The following is a 17,107-nucleotide window of genomic DNA, read 5'->3' as shown; positions in this document are numbered from 1 at the left end:
GCACATTTCCAAAGGTCTCGGTCAGTAGTCATCGCCTCGGTGAGGCCCAATGTACGAAGGTCTTGCCTCACCACCTCAGCCCAGGTCTTCCTGGGCCTATCTCTTCCACGGGTTCCCTCAACTGTTAGGGTGTGGCACTTTTTCACGCAGCTATCCTCCTCCATTCTCACCACATGTCCATACCAGCGCAATCGTCTCTCTTGCACGCCACAACTGATGCTTCTAATGTTCAGCTTTTCTCTCAAGATACTTACACTCTGACGGGTATTCACATTGACAATAATAATAATAATAATAATAATGTGTACTCAGAGAGCACAAACCTCTGCCAAGGCAAGACCAATGTCCTCTCAATGATTAGCCAGGGATGATTTTTAAAATGAGAATATCTGAAATAAACTCGACTGTTCTCACAAACGAAAATACTAAAAATGAACCGGACTGCTCTCAAAAATTAAGTATAAAAAAACAGCAAAAATAACCCAGAATCCTTGTCTGGGACCTCATCGATCCCAGAATCTAATCAGTTTGTGCCAGTCATGAGGCCAAACGTCCCTGAAAGTTTCATGTGAATCCTTCTAGCGGTTCTTGAGATACCTTGTCTACAGACAAACAAACAAACGTGACTGAAAACAATATCTCCGCCTTCACTAAGGCAGAGATGATAATGATAATGATACTTTTTACCATTGGTACAAGACCTGAAATCCATGGGGAAGGGGTTAGTTGATTATATTGACCCCAGTGTACAACTTGTATTTACTTCATTGATGCTGAAAGAATGAAAGGCAAAGTTGACTTCGATGGGATTTGAACTCAGAATGCAAAGACTGACAAAATGCTTAGCAGCATTTTACCTGGCAAGCTAATGGTTCTGCCAGCTAACCGTTTTAGTAATAACAAGAGCTCTCAGGTTTTAGCACAATGCCAGCAAGTTCAGGAGAGAGGTTAAGTTGAGTACATCAACCCTAGTGCTCAGCTGGCACTTTTTTTTATTAACCAAAAGGCTGAAGGGAGGGGGGACTTCACAAAATTTGAACTCAGAGCATGAAGACAGACAAAATGTCGCTGTGCATTTTTGCCAGATATGGTAATGGCTCTGCCAGCTCGCGAGCTCAATAATAATAATAATAATAATAATAACAACAACAACAACAACAACAACAACAACAACAACTCCTTTCTTGAAAAATAGGTAAGGGTTAGCAGCATCTGTTTTAAAACAGTAATGTGTAAATATATTTGATCATCTCATCCTAAGATAGATAGATAAACATAACACAAATGACCGAATGACACACACACACCTACACCAGTGAATTTTTTTTATCAAGCTTGAGTACTATAACACCATAGCTTACTAGTTGCTGTTGAACCTCAGATCAATCTTGATTAAATAGCCATAAAATCTGTACAGCCCCCCCCCCCCTCTTTTCTTTCTTCAAATATTGTACATCCAATATCACATTAACCAGCATCCCCTTTTTCTTTGGAGACAGTATGTTGTAATTTGAAAGACTATTCATCCGCTATTGCTAACAGGTTAAGTTCCTTTGTTGGCCTATTGGTGACCGTTTAGTGAGATGCAGATGGCTGCAACCATGAATTATAAGAGATGTTATAAGCTCTGTTCATTGAGAACTAACCATGAGTTTACAGTGCTCAACCAAATTTTATTACAATTCTATTACAGATTCTGCCTGTAAAACTGTTTTCGAAATAGAAGTGCAAGAAAGGGTAGATAATTCTCATTATAAGAAATACTTTTGTTTATATGGGCTTCCCAAAAATATTCTATTCAAAATAGTATATGTAGTGAAAGAATACTTTGTTAATATTTTAATTATTAAAATACATATTACTTTTATTATTTGTTTCAATTACTGGCTAAATAAGCATGCAAAATAATGTTTATCATAAGTTCTCTTATATATTCCTGCTTTAATACTAAAAGCAGTTTGCTTGAGAAGTTTTGTAAAAGAGCAATTTTATTACATCTTTTCTATGGATATGTATCAAGCAGGAATTATATAGACACCAACTGATGTTGGTAGTATTCCATTATATATCATAAAACTTGATGTGTACTTGTGTATGTTTGAATTTTTTTCAAAAAAGAATGATGTGATGATGAGTGAGAGGAGACACGGGGAGTGAATGTAAAGGGCAACATTAATTTATTCATCAACACAAAATTTTCATTCACAATAGCTGATGTCTTTGTTATGTGTAGTTTGTACATATGATACTAAAGCTATAAAAAAAAGAAAAAAAACAAAACCTAAAATGTTCTCTTATACATGAATAGATGAATGTGTGATTCATTCCCAAAGTTTTTTTACATCTGGCAACCTATCAAATCTCTTTGTATTTGATGTTAAACCAGGGTTGCAATAAGATATGTATGGATGAGAGAAGTCTTTTGTTTTCAATTCATCATGTTTTTGAGAGATTGTATTGGAATAATCAGTCCAGTGTAGGAATGACAGAATGTTCTTTTCATGGAGAGGCTTGGTTGAACAGGTTCTATAGATATGTGTGGCTGCATGAGTGAATGAATGCAAGTGTCCTCTGCTGTAATAAAATTCTTCAGTTAGTAGCAGTTTCAGTCATTTTTGTTGTTGACTCTTTATGTCGACTATTCTGGTTGTCAAATAACAGGTGAATTTGAACATTGTTTAATTTAATGCCTGACTGTACCCGTCCGCTGTTCTCTTCCCTATCTTCTGTCTGCCTTTCTCTTCCTATCTGATTGGACAGATCTGTGGTGACATCATAACTCAAATCTGGTAGTTATTTGCATATGCTTTTATTGGCTAGAATTTTACTGATGTGATTACTCACTCTGCCAAAATTCTTGTTGCTTTACAAAGAATTTCCCAATCAAAAACAAGTCGCAGATTCAAATCAAAGTGTAGACTTGCTACATATTGTTGTGAATAATTTTGCTGAAATATTGGTTTCACATTTTCACTCAAGGCCAATAAGTTCATGGGATAGGTTTTGTTGATTATGTCAGCTTCAATGCTCAATTGGTACTTATTTTATCAACTCTGAAATGATGGAAAGCAAAGTTGACCTTGGTGGAATTTGAGCTCAGAACAAAAAAAGGGACAAAATACTATTACGCATTTCCTGGCATGCCAAGGATTCTGTCAGCTCACTGCCTTTTGCTGAAATATTGAGGTTGGTTCCCTACTTCAGTTGTTTAAAAAATTGACAACATGAAACCCAGAGTTATGATTTAAGAATCTCCAGTTTCTAATAAAATACACACACCATACTTTATGCGTTGAGTACTTTGTAAATATATTATCATCAATCCTTTCATATACGTGGAAGTGTGAGTGTATGTTTATGTTGTAAGAATTTAGAAACTTTGAGTGACATGAAATAATTTGGTTTTAACAGTGGAACTCAAAGCAGATTAAAGTACAAGGTGCTATGCAGTGGGACTGAACCTGGAACCATGTGGTTGAGAAGCAAGTGTTTTATCGCATAATCACACTTATATGTACATGTATATTTTTCACTAATGTATGTTGGTGAACAATTATCCTTCTAATCTGTGCAATTGTGCACACACCTTATACAAATTATACATAAACACAAAAATTAGAAGACACAGGTAGAAGTTGGCACAGACAAACAAGGTTTTTATATGATGAAACCAAATTCTTTTAATTGAAGATGGTTGCTCACATGGATGCATACATATTTTGCAAAGAAAGATGTATTTTGCGCACAAGCAAATCTTTGTGCACACCCACATAAAAAAAAATTGGAGGCAACATTGCTGGTGAAGGATGAATGGATGGATGGAGGCATCACCAAAAATACTAAAAAACTGGTGCCGTTCCAACAGTTCTTTGTGATATTTGTTCTGCAGTGAATTACAGACACTCTTTTGTCACTCTCACCATCAGAAATGCAATGAACCAGTGGTTGGTTTGCTGGAAACCAGTAACTAACAATGTTATTCTTCAACGGCGACATGAAATAAATATAAACAAAGATGTTTGACCTTAATTCAGTGACTTTTCATTTACTGAAGAATTTGACTTTTTAATTATTTTCTTTAAGCTATCTTGCAGTATTCTTGTTCTTGCTGTTCTCTGCTGGAGATTACCATTTCTGCTTTGTCAGATAATATCCCTCCTGTCTTACACAAACACACTCACAAGTCATTATAACAATATGCAAGAGAATACAACATTTGAAAACAAAGAATTGTTTGTTTCTTAAATCATATTCACCAACTTTGTTTATTTCATTTCCTCTCCTCATATCCTATTTATTTTACCATATTCCAATTTTGTTTTATTGTATTCTACTTTGTGTTTCAATTTATTGTATTCTACGTTGAATTTTATATTATTGCATGTTATTTTTTATTCTTATTTTCATATTGTATTTTATATTGATGTATATCATTTTATTTTATAGTATTCAAAATTTGTAGCTATTCATTTCTTATTATTTGTTATATTGTGGTTCACTACATTATTATATTTTTGTCTCCTTCAAGTGTAACGTATTTTTTTGGTTAACTTTCGGGATTTCTCATTGCGTGTTGTGCACCAAACACACATATACAGGCTTTGTGGTGCAGTTTGTAATTTCCTACCTACCCAGCAGTCATTCAGTATATATGAAGGGTATGTACGTGTGCAATGTAAATGCACATACATGCAGTAAATGCATCATTCACATACCTGTGTGTGTATAATTTCGCTTTGGATTAATGCATTCAAAATATTTAAAAACACCCAAATGTATATCTGCGTACATACACACATGCATCATTCATGTGCAAGTGCCCAGCAACATGCACATTCTCTCAAAGGAGTATGCATTTGTAATTACTTGTATACATCTTTTGAAATGGTGTGTTTACACACACACATATTGAAAAATACTGCAATGGCTTACAAAGACAGACTGACTTCACTATTTGAGTATGGTGACATATTCACTTTCTGTCTATCACACACACACACACACACACACACACTGTCTCTCTCTCTCTCTCTCTTAAAAGGTGCATGCACAACACACACATTAACTTTTTTTTTATCACACATTTCAAAAGCTTCCCCTGTTTTTATCAAAGAGCTTTTCCTATTTTCATCATATAGTTGGAATACTTTTTTTTTAATCTAAAAGTAGCCACACACACACACACACACACACACACACACACACCATCTCTGTTGTGTGGCTTCTTCTGCTCTGAAATTCCTGTCTGTGATGGATGTCATTTTGACTTCTACAGTTCTTCTTAGTTTGTGTATAAATCCAATACAAGAAAGTTGTTTTTTACTGTCTTCTTCCCTTCTCACTGCTCTCCTTTTACATCTCTTCATTAGTCTCCTACGCATCAAGCTGTTTCTTCCTTGCTCTTCTCTTTACATAACTCTTCCACCTTCATCACCGCTAACTTTGCCCTTAATACAGAAGTATTTATGAAATTGCTTAACCTGCAAAAGTTAACTGCCACATCTCCCCCCAAAAATCACTTTCCATGAACTGATTTTTGATTTTATGTAAGATATGTAATGTTTATATGTGATGCATGTGCATCTGTGTGTTTGTTATTATTTGTGCTTCCCCCCAAATTGCTTTGTGACGGCTGGTGTCATTGTTGTCATTTCCTTGTCAGTTGGTTATCTACTGGCTTTGCATCTTCAAGCATGTGTGGAATTTGATATCCTTCACTTGAAAAAACAGATAGGGGTTATCAACAGGAAGGGTATCCAGTTTTAAAACAATGCCTCGATAATATACTTATGTAGCTCATACTTGCATAAAAAAGACTAGGACATATAAACAAATGACTGTACAGGTGCACTTGTTCAACCTGCTGCCCATATTCCAATTACATAGTGGTTCAGCAAAAGAGACTGATAGAATAAGTACTAGGCTTTAAAAAAAATAAATCCTGGGTTCAATTTTTCCAACTACAATTTCTCAAGGTGGTGCTACAGCATGGCCACATTTAATAGGCTGTTGTTTTTCACTTTTGTCTCATATAGGAAACCAAATTTAGACATTTACAAGGAAATGAACATTTTAGGCAATGTTTATGGCAGCTAGGTCAAAATAGAACAGAATGCAGTAATAATTCATGCTAAGAAGCATTTGTCTTGAAACAAGCGTTCCACATCTGTGGGGAAGGGGAGGAAACAGCAATCCATTTGATCCTAGCATGGGCAGCTATGACTGAAGCTGAGGTATGTGAACAGGTAGGATTTTACAGCCAAAATAAACTGAAACACATTGTTGTAACATATATAAGTAACATGAGATTTCTGGGCTTCACCCTTTAGCATTTAAACCAGCTATATCCAGCCCAAAATATCCTACCTATTTTGCATTTAAACTGAATGGATCCAGCCTTTCACGCTTACCTTACAATGCCATTCTAAAAATAAACAATCACATCACTGAAATCTCAATGCTGCAAGACAATGCATGATTAATTCAAAACAACATGAATAAATAAATAAGCATTGCACTTGAATGCTTAAGGGTTAAAGCTGTGGTGTTCTATATAGCTCACAGCTTATAATTATAACAAAGCTCTTTTGTTTGCAGAAAGCTTTCAGTGACTCAGTCTTTGTTTTCTGTGGGAGACATATTGATTAACAGCCCTGCTCTCACATATATCATTCATATATGTATGCATGTGTGTGTGTATTTTATTTATGTGTTAATGCAACTACTAATGGTTTCATGTAAAGATGAATCTCTTAACAATTATCAAGCCTGCGACATGGGAATATTGGTACTCATCTCCATTTTGGATGAGATTACACAAAAAGCTACACCTGTTGAAAGATTCCTCTCTACATGAAACCATTGGTAGCCTTGTTGACCCACAAATAAGGAATATTCATCCACCAATATAGCATTAAGCACTCATTCTCACTGTTTGATATTAAAGTACACATATATGCATGCATGCACACACATTAAGGTAGTGTTGATGCTGTTTTGTGTGCTGTTGGTACTGGTTGTTGTATTGATATTTAGATACTCTTCTACTCTTTTACTTTTTTCAGTCATTTGACTGTGGCCATGCTGGAGCACTTACCTTTTTAGTCGAGCTAATCAACCCCAGGACTTATTCTTTGTAAGCCTAGTATTTATTCTGTCGGTCTCTTTTGCCGAACCGCTAAGTTACGGGGACGTAAACACACCAGCATCGGTTGTTAAGCGATGGGGGTGGGGTGGGTGGCAAACACACACACACACACACACTCACACACACACACACACACACACACATGTATGAAGGGCTTCTTTCAGTTTCCGTCCACCAAATCCACTCACAAGGCTTTGGTCGGCAGAAGGCTATAGTAGAAGACACTTGCCCCAAGGTGCCACGCAGTGGGACTGAACCCGGAACCATGTGGATCATAAGCATGCTACTTACCACACAGCCACTCCTGCGCCTGTGTGGAAGTTTTTAGTTGTTTAAGGTGAAATCACAGAAACAATTGAACACTGATTAACAGGTTAGAAACCTCTTTGCCAATTAACAAATTAGAAGACTTTCTTGCTGGTTAATGAATTAGACGACCTCTTCTTTCTCCACCTCCTCATTTTGTCACTTCCATTGTAATCTGTGTTGTTGATACTATTGACAATAGAGAAAGCAAACCTTGTTGATTACCAGTCAACAACTGTTACTACTGCTACTACTACTACAACACCAAGTCAAGAAGAGTGCTTTGTATAGTTGCTACATCTTGTAGTACCCAAATCTTCTTTAATTTACACTCTTTTATCTTAATAGATTGAAGGACACGTTGCCTGTTAGATAATGCATTCTCTTTAAAAAAAACAAAAAAAAACAGACCAGAGAGTCATGGCTGGAATGCCACTGATCATAGGCCCAATCAAACAGTTCTTGACCTCGGGTTGAACAAGAACAATATACTGTCACTAATTAACTGTTCCACTATAAATGCTGCTGCTGCTGTTAAGGATGATCCTAATGAAGTTGACAAACTACAAATGGCAGCATCAATTAATGCTGTTGTCAGTGACCTCATTATCTTCATTGAAAATGGAGTTGGCACATATAGTACAATTGAGTATGTCACAGCTAAGAAACAGTAGCGCCATCACCACCACCACCTTTCTCAACAGTATCATTCTCATGTTATATATCCCCCCCCCCATCTCCACCCTCTTCTCACATTTCCGAAGTGTTTCAGGTATGTGGCTTTTGACAGCCTACCTGTTTACCATAAGTGTGTGGAGGGAACCCTTATGTTGTCACTTGGTCTGCTAGAAATAGCAGTCAAATCTTCATTGATGCAAACCTTATCATCTTTAAAAAAAAATGACACATTGGATAATGGAGTACTAGATATTCTCTTCCTGGGATAAAAAGACGATAAATTTTCTGCCTTTGTTAACCTAGGTCTCGGTATTATCTGGGGGTGGCGGGGATGCAAGATTCTTATGGTTGAATTACTTTTGATGCTTGATTTTCTTGATGGGAGATGACTTAGAGCTAATCAACAACAGGATTGTATAGAATTAATGAGGAAGAAGGTGTTTATCAAGTCTGACACAATTAGCAGTGTGATAAAGACAGATTAATAAAAGACAAACTAATGTTGGTGTTTACATAGATATAAGTCTGAAGATTAATATGTGTGGAATGCATGAGTACTCGTCAAGGACTGCAATTAATTGATCGATTTACTGGTTGCTAGAAATAGGTGAATGGCTTGTGAAGGCCATACAAGCTATGTATGAAAGAGTGTTCAACAATGAATTTAGTGTGCAGGTGAGGGGACATCAGGACCCAGTTCTCAGCCCCCTTAGTTATAATCCTTCAAGCATTATAAAATGATTTAAAATTGGTTCCCCTTGGGAACTTTTGTATACTCTACACTTAGCTCTTGTAGCAAATTCTGAAGTTTGAAACTGAAATTTCAGATAGGGAAGCGCAAAATCTGGAATTGAAGGGCCTTAAAATAAACTTAGTGAAAACGACAGTTTTTGTAAATAGGAAGAATGACAGAACACTTATAACATCAGGGAAATGGCCAAGCTTTTCCATCAGTAAAGGAGCAGGTAGAAATTCTGCATGGTGTACCTGTGTAGTCAAATGAACGTACAAAAGATGTAGAGGGGTCAAAGGTAAGCTTACAAAAAAGGTAGGCTCATATGCAACAGGTGCACTGGGGTAGTAAACACTAAGAGTATGCAATAATAGAGTTTCTGAAATACCCAGACAGCTCCCTAGTAGTAGTTGATAGATCTTGCTCCTTGGTTAACCAAATTAGCAGTGGAGGTGATTATTCTAAAAATGTGGTAACTTGAATAAGAATGGCCTAGTCAATGTTCAGAGCACTATTACTTCTGCTGGCAGGAAAGGGCTTATCCCTCAAGGTCAAGTGTAGGTTGTATGTGTTTGTGTGCAAAGTGCATTCCTGCATGGCAGTGTGACATGGACATTGAGTGTTGAAGACCCTAATTAAAGCAACTGTAGTTACTTACTGTCATCAACTTAATTGGCCAACCCTTTCTCTCAAAATTGTAGGCCTTGTAAATGCATTACAAATGATTATTGTTGTTTTTTTGACAAAATGCTTGCAAGATTTAATTCTGTGTATTTCTTCACATTCTGGGTTCAAATATGGTCTCAGTCAGGGAACATTAACTTTCATCCTTCTGCAGTCAATAAAATAAGTACTAGTGACAGTCCGGGGGAAGGATTGTTGTCATTCTTATTAATTATTCCCTCCCTTTCATGTCTATATTAGAAGTAATAATTAACACTTTTTCCTTTTTGTCGGTTATTTTTTTTTATGCTTTTATAACTAACATTGTTTTAATTTTTCTCATTGCAGCAATGTGAAACCTGTGCCACTGGCCCCCAAATTTAGCCCTAACAGCCTTTCACTTTCTCGTAAGTGTGCAAGTTCTTTCTATTTTAACTAGTGCATGACGTATTGTTTTATGCCCAGAATAAGTGATACTTTGTTTCATTGAAATATAGATATATATATATTCAACAAAAGATTAAGTAAAAGATGGGAAAGCAATATTGAAATAAAAGAAACCTTCAATAGATAAAAATATATATTATATACAAAAAACAACCAACAGGGAATTTCGTAAGGTGAACATGTATAATTCTATGGACATAGATCTCCATGCTGGTGGCATGTAAAAAGCACCTGGCGCACTCTGTTAAGTGGTTGGTGTTAGGAATGGAATGGTATCCAGCCATAGAAACCATGCAACAACAGACAATTAGGGTCTGGACAGTTCTCAGCTGGCCTGTTTCATGTCGTACTGTCCAACCCTTGCCAGCATGGAAGGCAGACATTAAACAATGATGGTGATGATGCAAAAAATGTAGTGAGATCAAAGACAGGCTAACAGAGAAGGTAGATTTCATATGCTGCAAGTGCACTGGGGGTAGTAAACACTAACAGCATGCAGAAATAGATTCTTTCAAATGTATATAAATATCTATATACAGCACTGTATACAACAAACAACAGACAGGAAATTTTGACAGTTGATGTCTGTGTATACAATATTTTTAGTGAATTTAACATTTTCAGGATTGGGATGCCTGTGAGATCCCCTTGGTATGGGTAAACTGACTTTGACCAGCAAAGATCTTTTTCTCTGATGGATTCCCCCCCTCCAGCTCTACTGAGAACATCATACAACCGACCATATGTAAACGTTAGTTGTATTGTAAAGAAAGTAACATATTCAAATTTAACATAGGAAAATGAATATTCTTTAGTTTTTCTTTCCATTACTCTTTTTAAAAAAAGAAATTTTTTTATTTTCACAAATGATAGCTTAATGTCTTAAGCAATTTTGTTGATATATATATATATATATAAATATGTTTGTGTGTCTGAGTGTATTCATTGCATGGGGAGAGAACGAAAGAGAGAGTGAGGATTGTAAACCAAGCCTGAAGTTATGTCACAGACAGGCAGATGGATTTTACTATATCATAATAACAGTTATGAGAGAAATAATTTGTCTTTTAGATTGTGATGTGCAGCAGTTTTGAAGGTGCTGGACTATTAGCCACATTGTCACAAGTTTAGGACTTGATATGTTCATTGTGTTGGATCTGAGAGCAAGGCACTTAACTGTCTTTGTCTTGTCTTCGCTTGACTTACTACTTCACATGCACACACACCAGGTAAAAAGAGTGAGGAGGTCTTATTTGACAGTTGAGTTGTTTGCAGCAGTGAAGGCATCCAGCTGTAAGATCAGTTACACTAACAAATAAACCACCACACTCATGCATGCATAAAAAGATCAATGTTTATATTTCCTTCATTTGTTTTGCATCCATTTTTTCTTCTTCTCCATATGTTAGCATGGGTTAGATGAGTACACATTATTGACACAATTGTTTTACAGCTGGATATCCTTATTGTTCAAGTAAGGAATTATTTATTTCATTCATCTCTGAGAAAAGGAGAAAGACTCTGTAAGTTATGGGTCACTGTAGTAGCAAGCAACACATCCATCAATAGGCTAGAGATCAGGATTAGATGCTGGCAACAAAGTGGACTCTGCTATATATATATAGTCAAATAAGGACCATTAGTGTTATGCCAAGTGAAAGATTAAGTGCTACCCTTCAAGAATGGTAGAATCTAGCATTGGTTTCACCACAACTCAATTTCACTGGGGAAGCTTGATGTGTACTGAAGCTATAGAAAACTGTTGCTCAAGTTTCATACAGTATGATCCAACTTAGAAGTATGTCAATTTCCAAGTACACTTCTTAACCACATTACTATGCTTTGCTATGTCTATTTTTAACAACATTAAAACATTTTAATTAATGGGGTCATCATCATCATCATCATCATCAACGATGATGATGATGATGATGACTCCATTAATTAAACAAAAGATTAAGATCAGTTTACAAAGAAGAGATTAATCTTAATCTAATTAGAGTTAATGGAAAAATTGTTTGCACTTTGATGGTTTTCTTTAACCCTGGCAATACCAATCTCTATTTTATGATAAGAGACCTGTCTGTTTTAAAATGTTTAAAATAAAATTTAAAAAAAAATCTTAATGCAAATCAAGGTAGTGGAGCAGGTAAAATCCAGGCTACATATGTTTCCTAGCCAGCAAATACTCTGATGTAATAGTTACTTAATGAAGGGTCCACGGCTACCTACTCATCAGGCAGAAGACACCTTAATTATACGAAGATTACATTGTCATTAAGAAATCCCAAGTTAACTTACTGAAGATATGATTTTAATTTGGGATTCCTTAACGACAATGTAATCTTCATATAATTAAGGTATCTTTAGCTCAATGAGCAGATAGCTGAGCACCCCTTGTTGAAGTAATTACTACATCAGAAGATCTGCTAGCTAGGAAACATATGTAATCTGGATTTTACCTACACCATTCCCTCAATTTGGATGGTTGTGCATGTATGTGTGTTTATATATATATATATATATATATATATATATATATATATATATATATATATATATATATATATATTTGTAAAGATGTACCTGTTTAGCAAGTGAGTTCATCTGAAATCGTGTGTTGGAACTAAAGCATGGAAAACATTGTTATCCATTCAAAAGCACACAAAAACTGTTAATGTTAATTAAATGTTTATTATTTAGTGCCAAAGTTTTCATCACAACAGCTGTGTCCTAGCCATTGGCTCAGTTCCATTACAACTGGTTTGCGTCGGGGATGCAGTTAAGCACAATGAAAATTTTGACACCAAATAATAAATGTTTCAGTGAAGACAAGTTTTTGTGTGTTTTTGAATGGCTCATACAGGTCTCTTCCATGTTGTAATTGCTTTATGTGTATTTGTATGTATGGCTCAGTGGTTAGAGCATTGGGGTCACAATCAGGAGGCAGTGAGTTCGATTCCTGGACTGGGCTGTGTTGTGTTCTTGAGCAAGATGCTTTACTTCATGTTGCTCTAGTTCACTCAGCTGTAGAAATAAGTAGTGATGTCCCTGGTGCCAAGCCATATCAGATTTTAACTTACCCTTGGATAACACCGGTGGCGTGGGGTGGGGAGGCTGGTATGCATGTGTAACTGCTGGTCTTCCATAAACAACCTTGCACAGACTTGTCTCAGAAGGGAACTTTCTAGGTGCAATCATGACCGAAGGGGCTCTTTATGAGTGTATTGTATATGTGTGCAAGTGTATAGTCACTCTATATGTATATAAAAAAAAGACCCTACTGTATTTTTATAATTAAATATTATTAGAAATTGTCTTAGTAATTAAAATATTTTGTGTAAGCAACTCATTACACATAAAGGACAATCAAGGGTCTTTTGGAAGCCCAGTTGAGGACCACTGATGTAGAGATGGACTCATGTAAAACTAACATTTATCATAAATTCCTTTTGGATTTATTGAGAATGAACAATTAAAAGAGAGAGAAAAGGAAGTGAGAACGTTCTGGAACAGGAAAGTAATTTCTTCAGCACTGGTGTCCTTCATAAATGCATCTGTCTGTGCCATTGGAGAAGTTGATATAGAGGATGTCTAGGTGTGAAATTCCAACACATTTTGAAGCATTAACGTCACTAAGAAAGAAAAGAATTGAACTGCATTGAAAGAGCAGTGTTGTCATAGTAATTGTGCTGCAAACATTTAGTGAGGATGTGTAAAACACTACTGTACTGCAAGCTAGGCCAACCTTTGTTAGTAGAAATAATGGATGTAAAATCAATGATGATGAAATGGTAATGAAAGTATTCTTAGAATGGTTGTGGTAAAAATGATGTTGATTGATAATGGCAATGATATTGACGTGTAAATAAATCCGTTTAAGTTTTTAAATTTGAAAAAATATCTTTTTGTTTCTTCCAGATCTCTTCCCATTTTTAAGCAAAAGGTTAGCTCAGTCTGGCTGTGATACAGGTGAGTCTAACTATCATGCATTATTATAACTGGGTGAGTGAGTGAGTGAATGAATGAGAGAGTTTTAGATGCTGACTAAATTGAAAGGAATACGATACATGAGTGAAGATACTGAATTAAGAAACAGTTGAATAGTAATGTATAAAGAATGATGAAAGGAAAGTAGTGGTAGAGTTGTGTAAATAACATATGTGTAGATTTGATTGAATTTTAGTGAATATGAAATGATGAAAGTGAGTCTCATTAGTAGTCAGCTAGTAGAGGCATCACTGGAGATTTATTTGCAACTAAGCTAATAAATTGAGGGTGTCTCTAAGTTGTTTCATAACCTGATAAAAATAGCAAGCAATTTTTCCTTCCCATCACATCTACCACACTCTCTTACAACAAGGAGACTGCATTGAATTGTGTAGTTCTCATCATTGTTGGATTTATCTTGTATCTGAGGATTTAGCTTTTTTGCTGAATGCTTTCCTTTATGGTGATGGCATTGATGACTCTGTAGACCAATTCTTGCATAGTAGAGTTGATGGCATTCACTGCGTGGTAATGCTGGTGGAGGATGAGGTTGATTTTGTCAAGTCTCTCTTCCCTGTCATTTGATTTCTTCCATTTCTCTACTGGTGGCTTCTAAGATTTTGGTTCTGATGATGGTGGAATGCCACCACTTGGTGCGATCCCAGGCTTCAAGTTCTAGATATATACATAAAAAGAGAGGCTGGCCAAAACAGGAATACTTTTAATCAGGGCTGATATAGGGCTGAACAAAAGTTAATTATAAATTTAATATTTAGAAAGGAAAAATGAAATTAAAAACACACACACACACACACACACATGCATGCACGCACGTGCACACACAGCAAAATGAAAAACTAAATATCTCATTACTGAAACCAATCTACTGTTCAATCAAATAAACAATTTAAACGTTTGTGCCTGCACGAATATCATTATAAAATATACTTAGTTAGTTCTTGATCTCTCTCTATCTGTATGTGATACATTTTGGAGATACAGAGAAAGGTAGTGATAGAATCATGCTTTAAGTTTACTGAAATTCCATATGAAGATAGTAATGAAGTAAATGAATCTTTGTCGGTTTCACTGATGTGTATTCAGCTGTTTGATCAAATGAACTACATGCTCATTGAATTAGCATGCAAGAAGTTGAGTAGTCCATAAATGTGTGTGTTCTTAACGATAATTAGGTAAAATCAGAGTGATGTAGATTGCTTGGTACTGGCATAGTAGTGTGGTTAAGAAGTTTACTTCCCAACCATATGGTTTCAGGTTCAGTCCCACTGTGTGATGCCTTGGGCAAGTGTCTTCTATTATTATGGCCCTGGACCAACCAAAGCCATGTGAGTGAGTTTGGTAGACTGAAAGAAGCCCAATGTGTGCGTGTGTGCATGGGTTTTATATGAAACTAGAAAAAGAGGGGGGAAAAAAGAAAGAAGTGATTGTAATGGGTTCCCCCTGATCCAAGAGGATCTCTAGGGATAATCAAGGAACCCTACCATCCGAAATCACCCCGGGTACCAAGGATGAGAACCCACTGCACTTTCTTTCTTCCAACTTACAGGTCTACACTGAGAGTGGTACCATCCACGCTTCCAGTTTTGCAACTTAATAATGATAATAATAATAATATGAAGACAACGGCTGGCAGAATTATCAGCTTGCGAGACAAAATGCATTTTGTCCATCTTCGTGTCTGAGTTCAGATTCTGCTGAAGTCCAACTCAGCTGTTCATCCTTTCAGGGCTGATGAAAACAAACACCAGTTGAGATTATTATTATTATTAAGGTGATGAGCCGGCCAAATCGTCAGCACGCTGGACAAAATGCTTAGTGGTATTTCGTCTGCTGCTATATTCTGAGTTGAAATTCTGCTAGTGTCGACTTTACGTTTCATCCTTTTGGGGTTGATAAATTAAGTACCAGCGAAACATGGGTTGATGTAATCAATAGTCCCCCTCCCCACAAAATCCAGGCCCTGTGCTGATAGTAGAAAGGATTATTATTATTATTATTATTATTATTATTATTATTATTATTATTATTATTATTATTATTATTATTATTATTATTAAGGCGGTGAGCTGGCAGAATTGTTAGCATGCTGGACAAAATGCTTAGTGGTATTTCATCCATCGCTATGTTCTGAGTGCAAATTCTGCCGTTGTCAACTTTGCCTTTCGTCCTTTTGGGGTCAATAAATTAAGTACCAGTGAAACACAGGTTGATGCAATCAGCTAGTTCCCTCCCCCAAAATTTCAGGCCTTGTGCCTATAGTAGAGAGGATTATTATTATTATTATTATTATTATTATTATTATTAGTAGTAGTAGTAGTAGTAATAGTATAAGTAAATTTGTAGTTATTTTGTTAATATTATCACTGTCGTTTTACTTTTATTATTTATGTTTTACAGATTCTGACATCCATGATGTGGCATATACCTTGATGTCTATGAAAGGACTTAATAAACGTAAGTACTTCAAAGACCAATAAAAAAAACATAACCCTTTGAACAAAGACCAGATTTATGTATATAAGTAACCGATCATTCATCATCATTGCTTTTATGTTTTTATGTTCATTCTTTAACCATGCTGGCATGGGTGGAATGGTGTTTGTTATTGCTGTATTTTACAGACAAATACTTTTCCTGATGCTGTCTCTTACGTGTTTTTGAGGCCAGTATTTCATTCTGCAACTTCGCACAAATCACTGTTTAGCTGGACTTTTTTTCAATTAATAGGTGCAGGAGTGGCTGTGTGGTAAGAAGCTTGCTTCCCAACCACATGGTTTCTGGTTCAGTCCTATTGCATGACACTCTGGACAAGTGTTTTCTACTATAGCCTCGGGCCGACCAAAGCCTTGTGAGTGGATTTGGTAGACGGACACTGAAAGAAGCCCGTCGTATATGTGTGTGTGTGTGTGTATATATATATATATATATATGTGTGTGTGTGTGTTTTGCCAACATCACTTGACAGCCGATGTTGGTGTGTTTATGTCCCCGTAACTTAGCGGTTCGGCAAAAAGAGACCGATAGAATAAGTACTAGGCTTACAAAGAATAAGTCCTGGGGTCGAATTGCTTGACTAAAGGCGGTGCTCCAGCATGGCTGCAGTCAAATGACTGAAACAAGTA

At 36.1% G+C, this 17,107-nt stretch overlaps 1 protein-coding gene across 1 annotated transcript in view; it reads left to right on the top strand.

The window, feature by feature from the left end:
- The window catches only part of LOC106879200 (forkhead box protein N3), a 383,457-nt gene that overhangs the window by 347,914 nt on the left and 18,436 nt on the right, over positions 1 to 17,107 (top strand). The window contains exons 5-7 of the mRNA XM_052966714.1: positions 9,876 to 9,934; positions 13,896 to 13,946; positions 16,383 to 16,439. Coding sequence (XP_052822674.1) covers positions 9,876 to 9,934; positions 13,896 to 13,946; positions 16,383 to 16,439 — 167 coding nt within the window. The remainder of the gene's footprint in view (positions 1 to 9,875; positions 9,935 to 13,895; positions 13,947 to 16,382; positions 16,440 to 17,107) is intronic.

This window comes from Octopus bimaculoides, chromosome 3, assembly GCF_001194135.2.
Source record: "Octopus bimaculoides isolate UCB-OBI-ISO-001 chromosome 3, ASM119413v2, whole genome shotgun sequence".
Lineage (NCBI taxonomy): Eukaryota > Metazoa > Mollusca > Cephalopoda > Octopoda > Octopodidae > Octopus > Octopus bimaculoides.
Note: the sequence above shows the minus strand (reverse complement) of the source record. Positions and strands in the feature narration are given on the sequence as shown.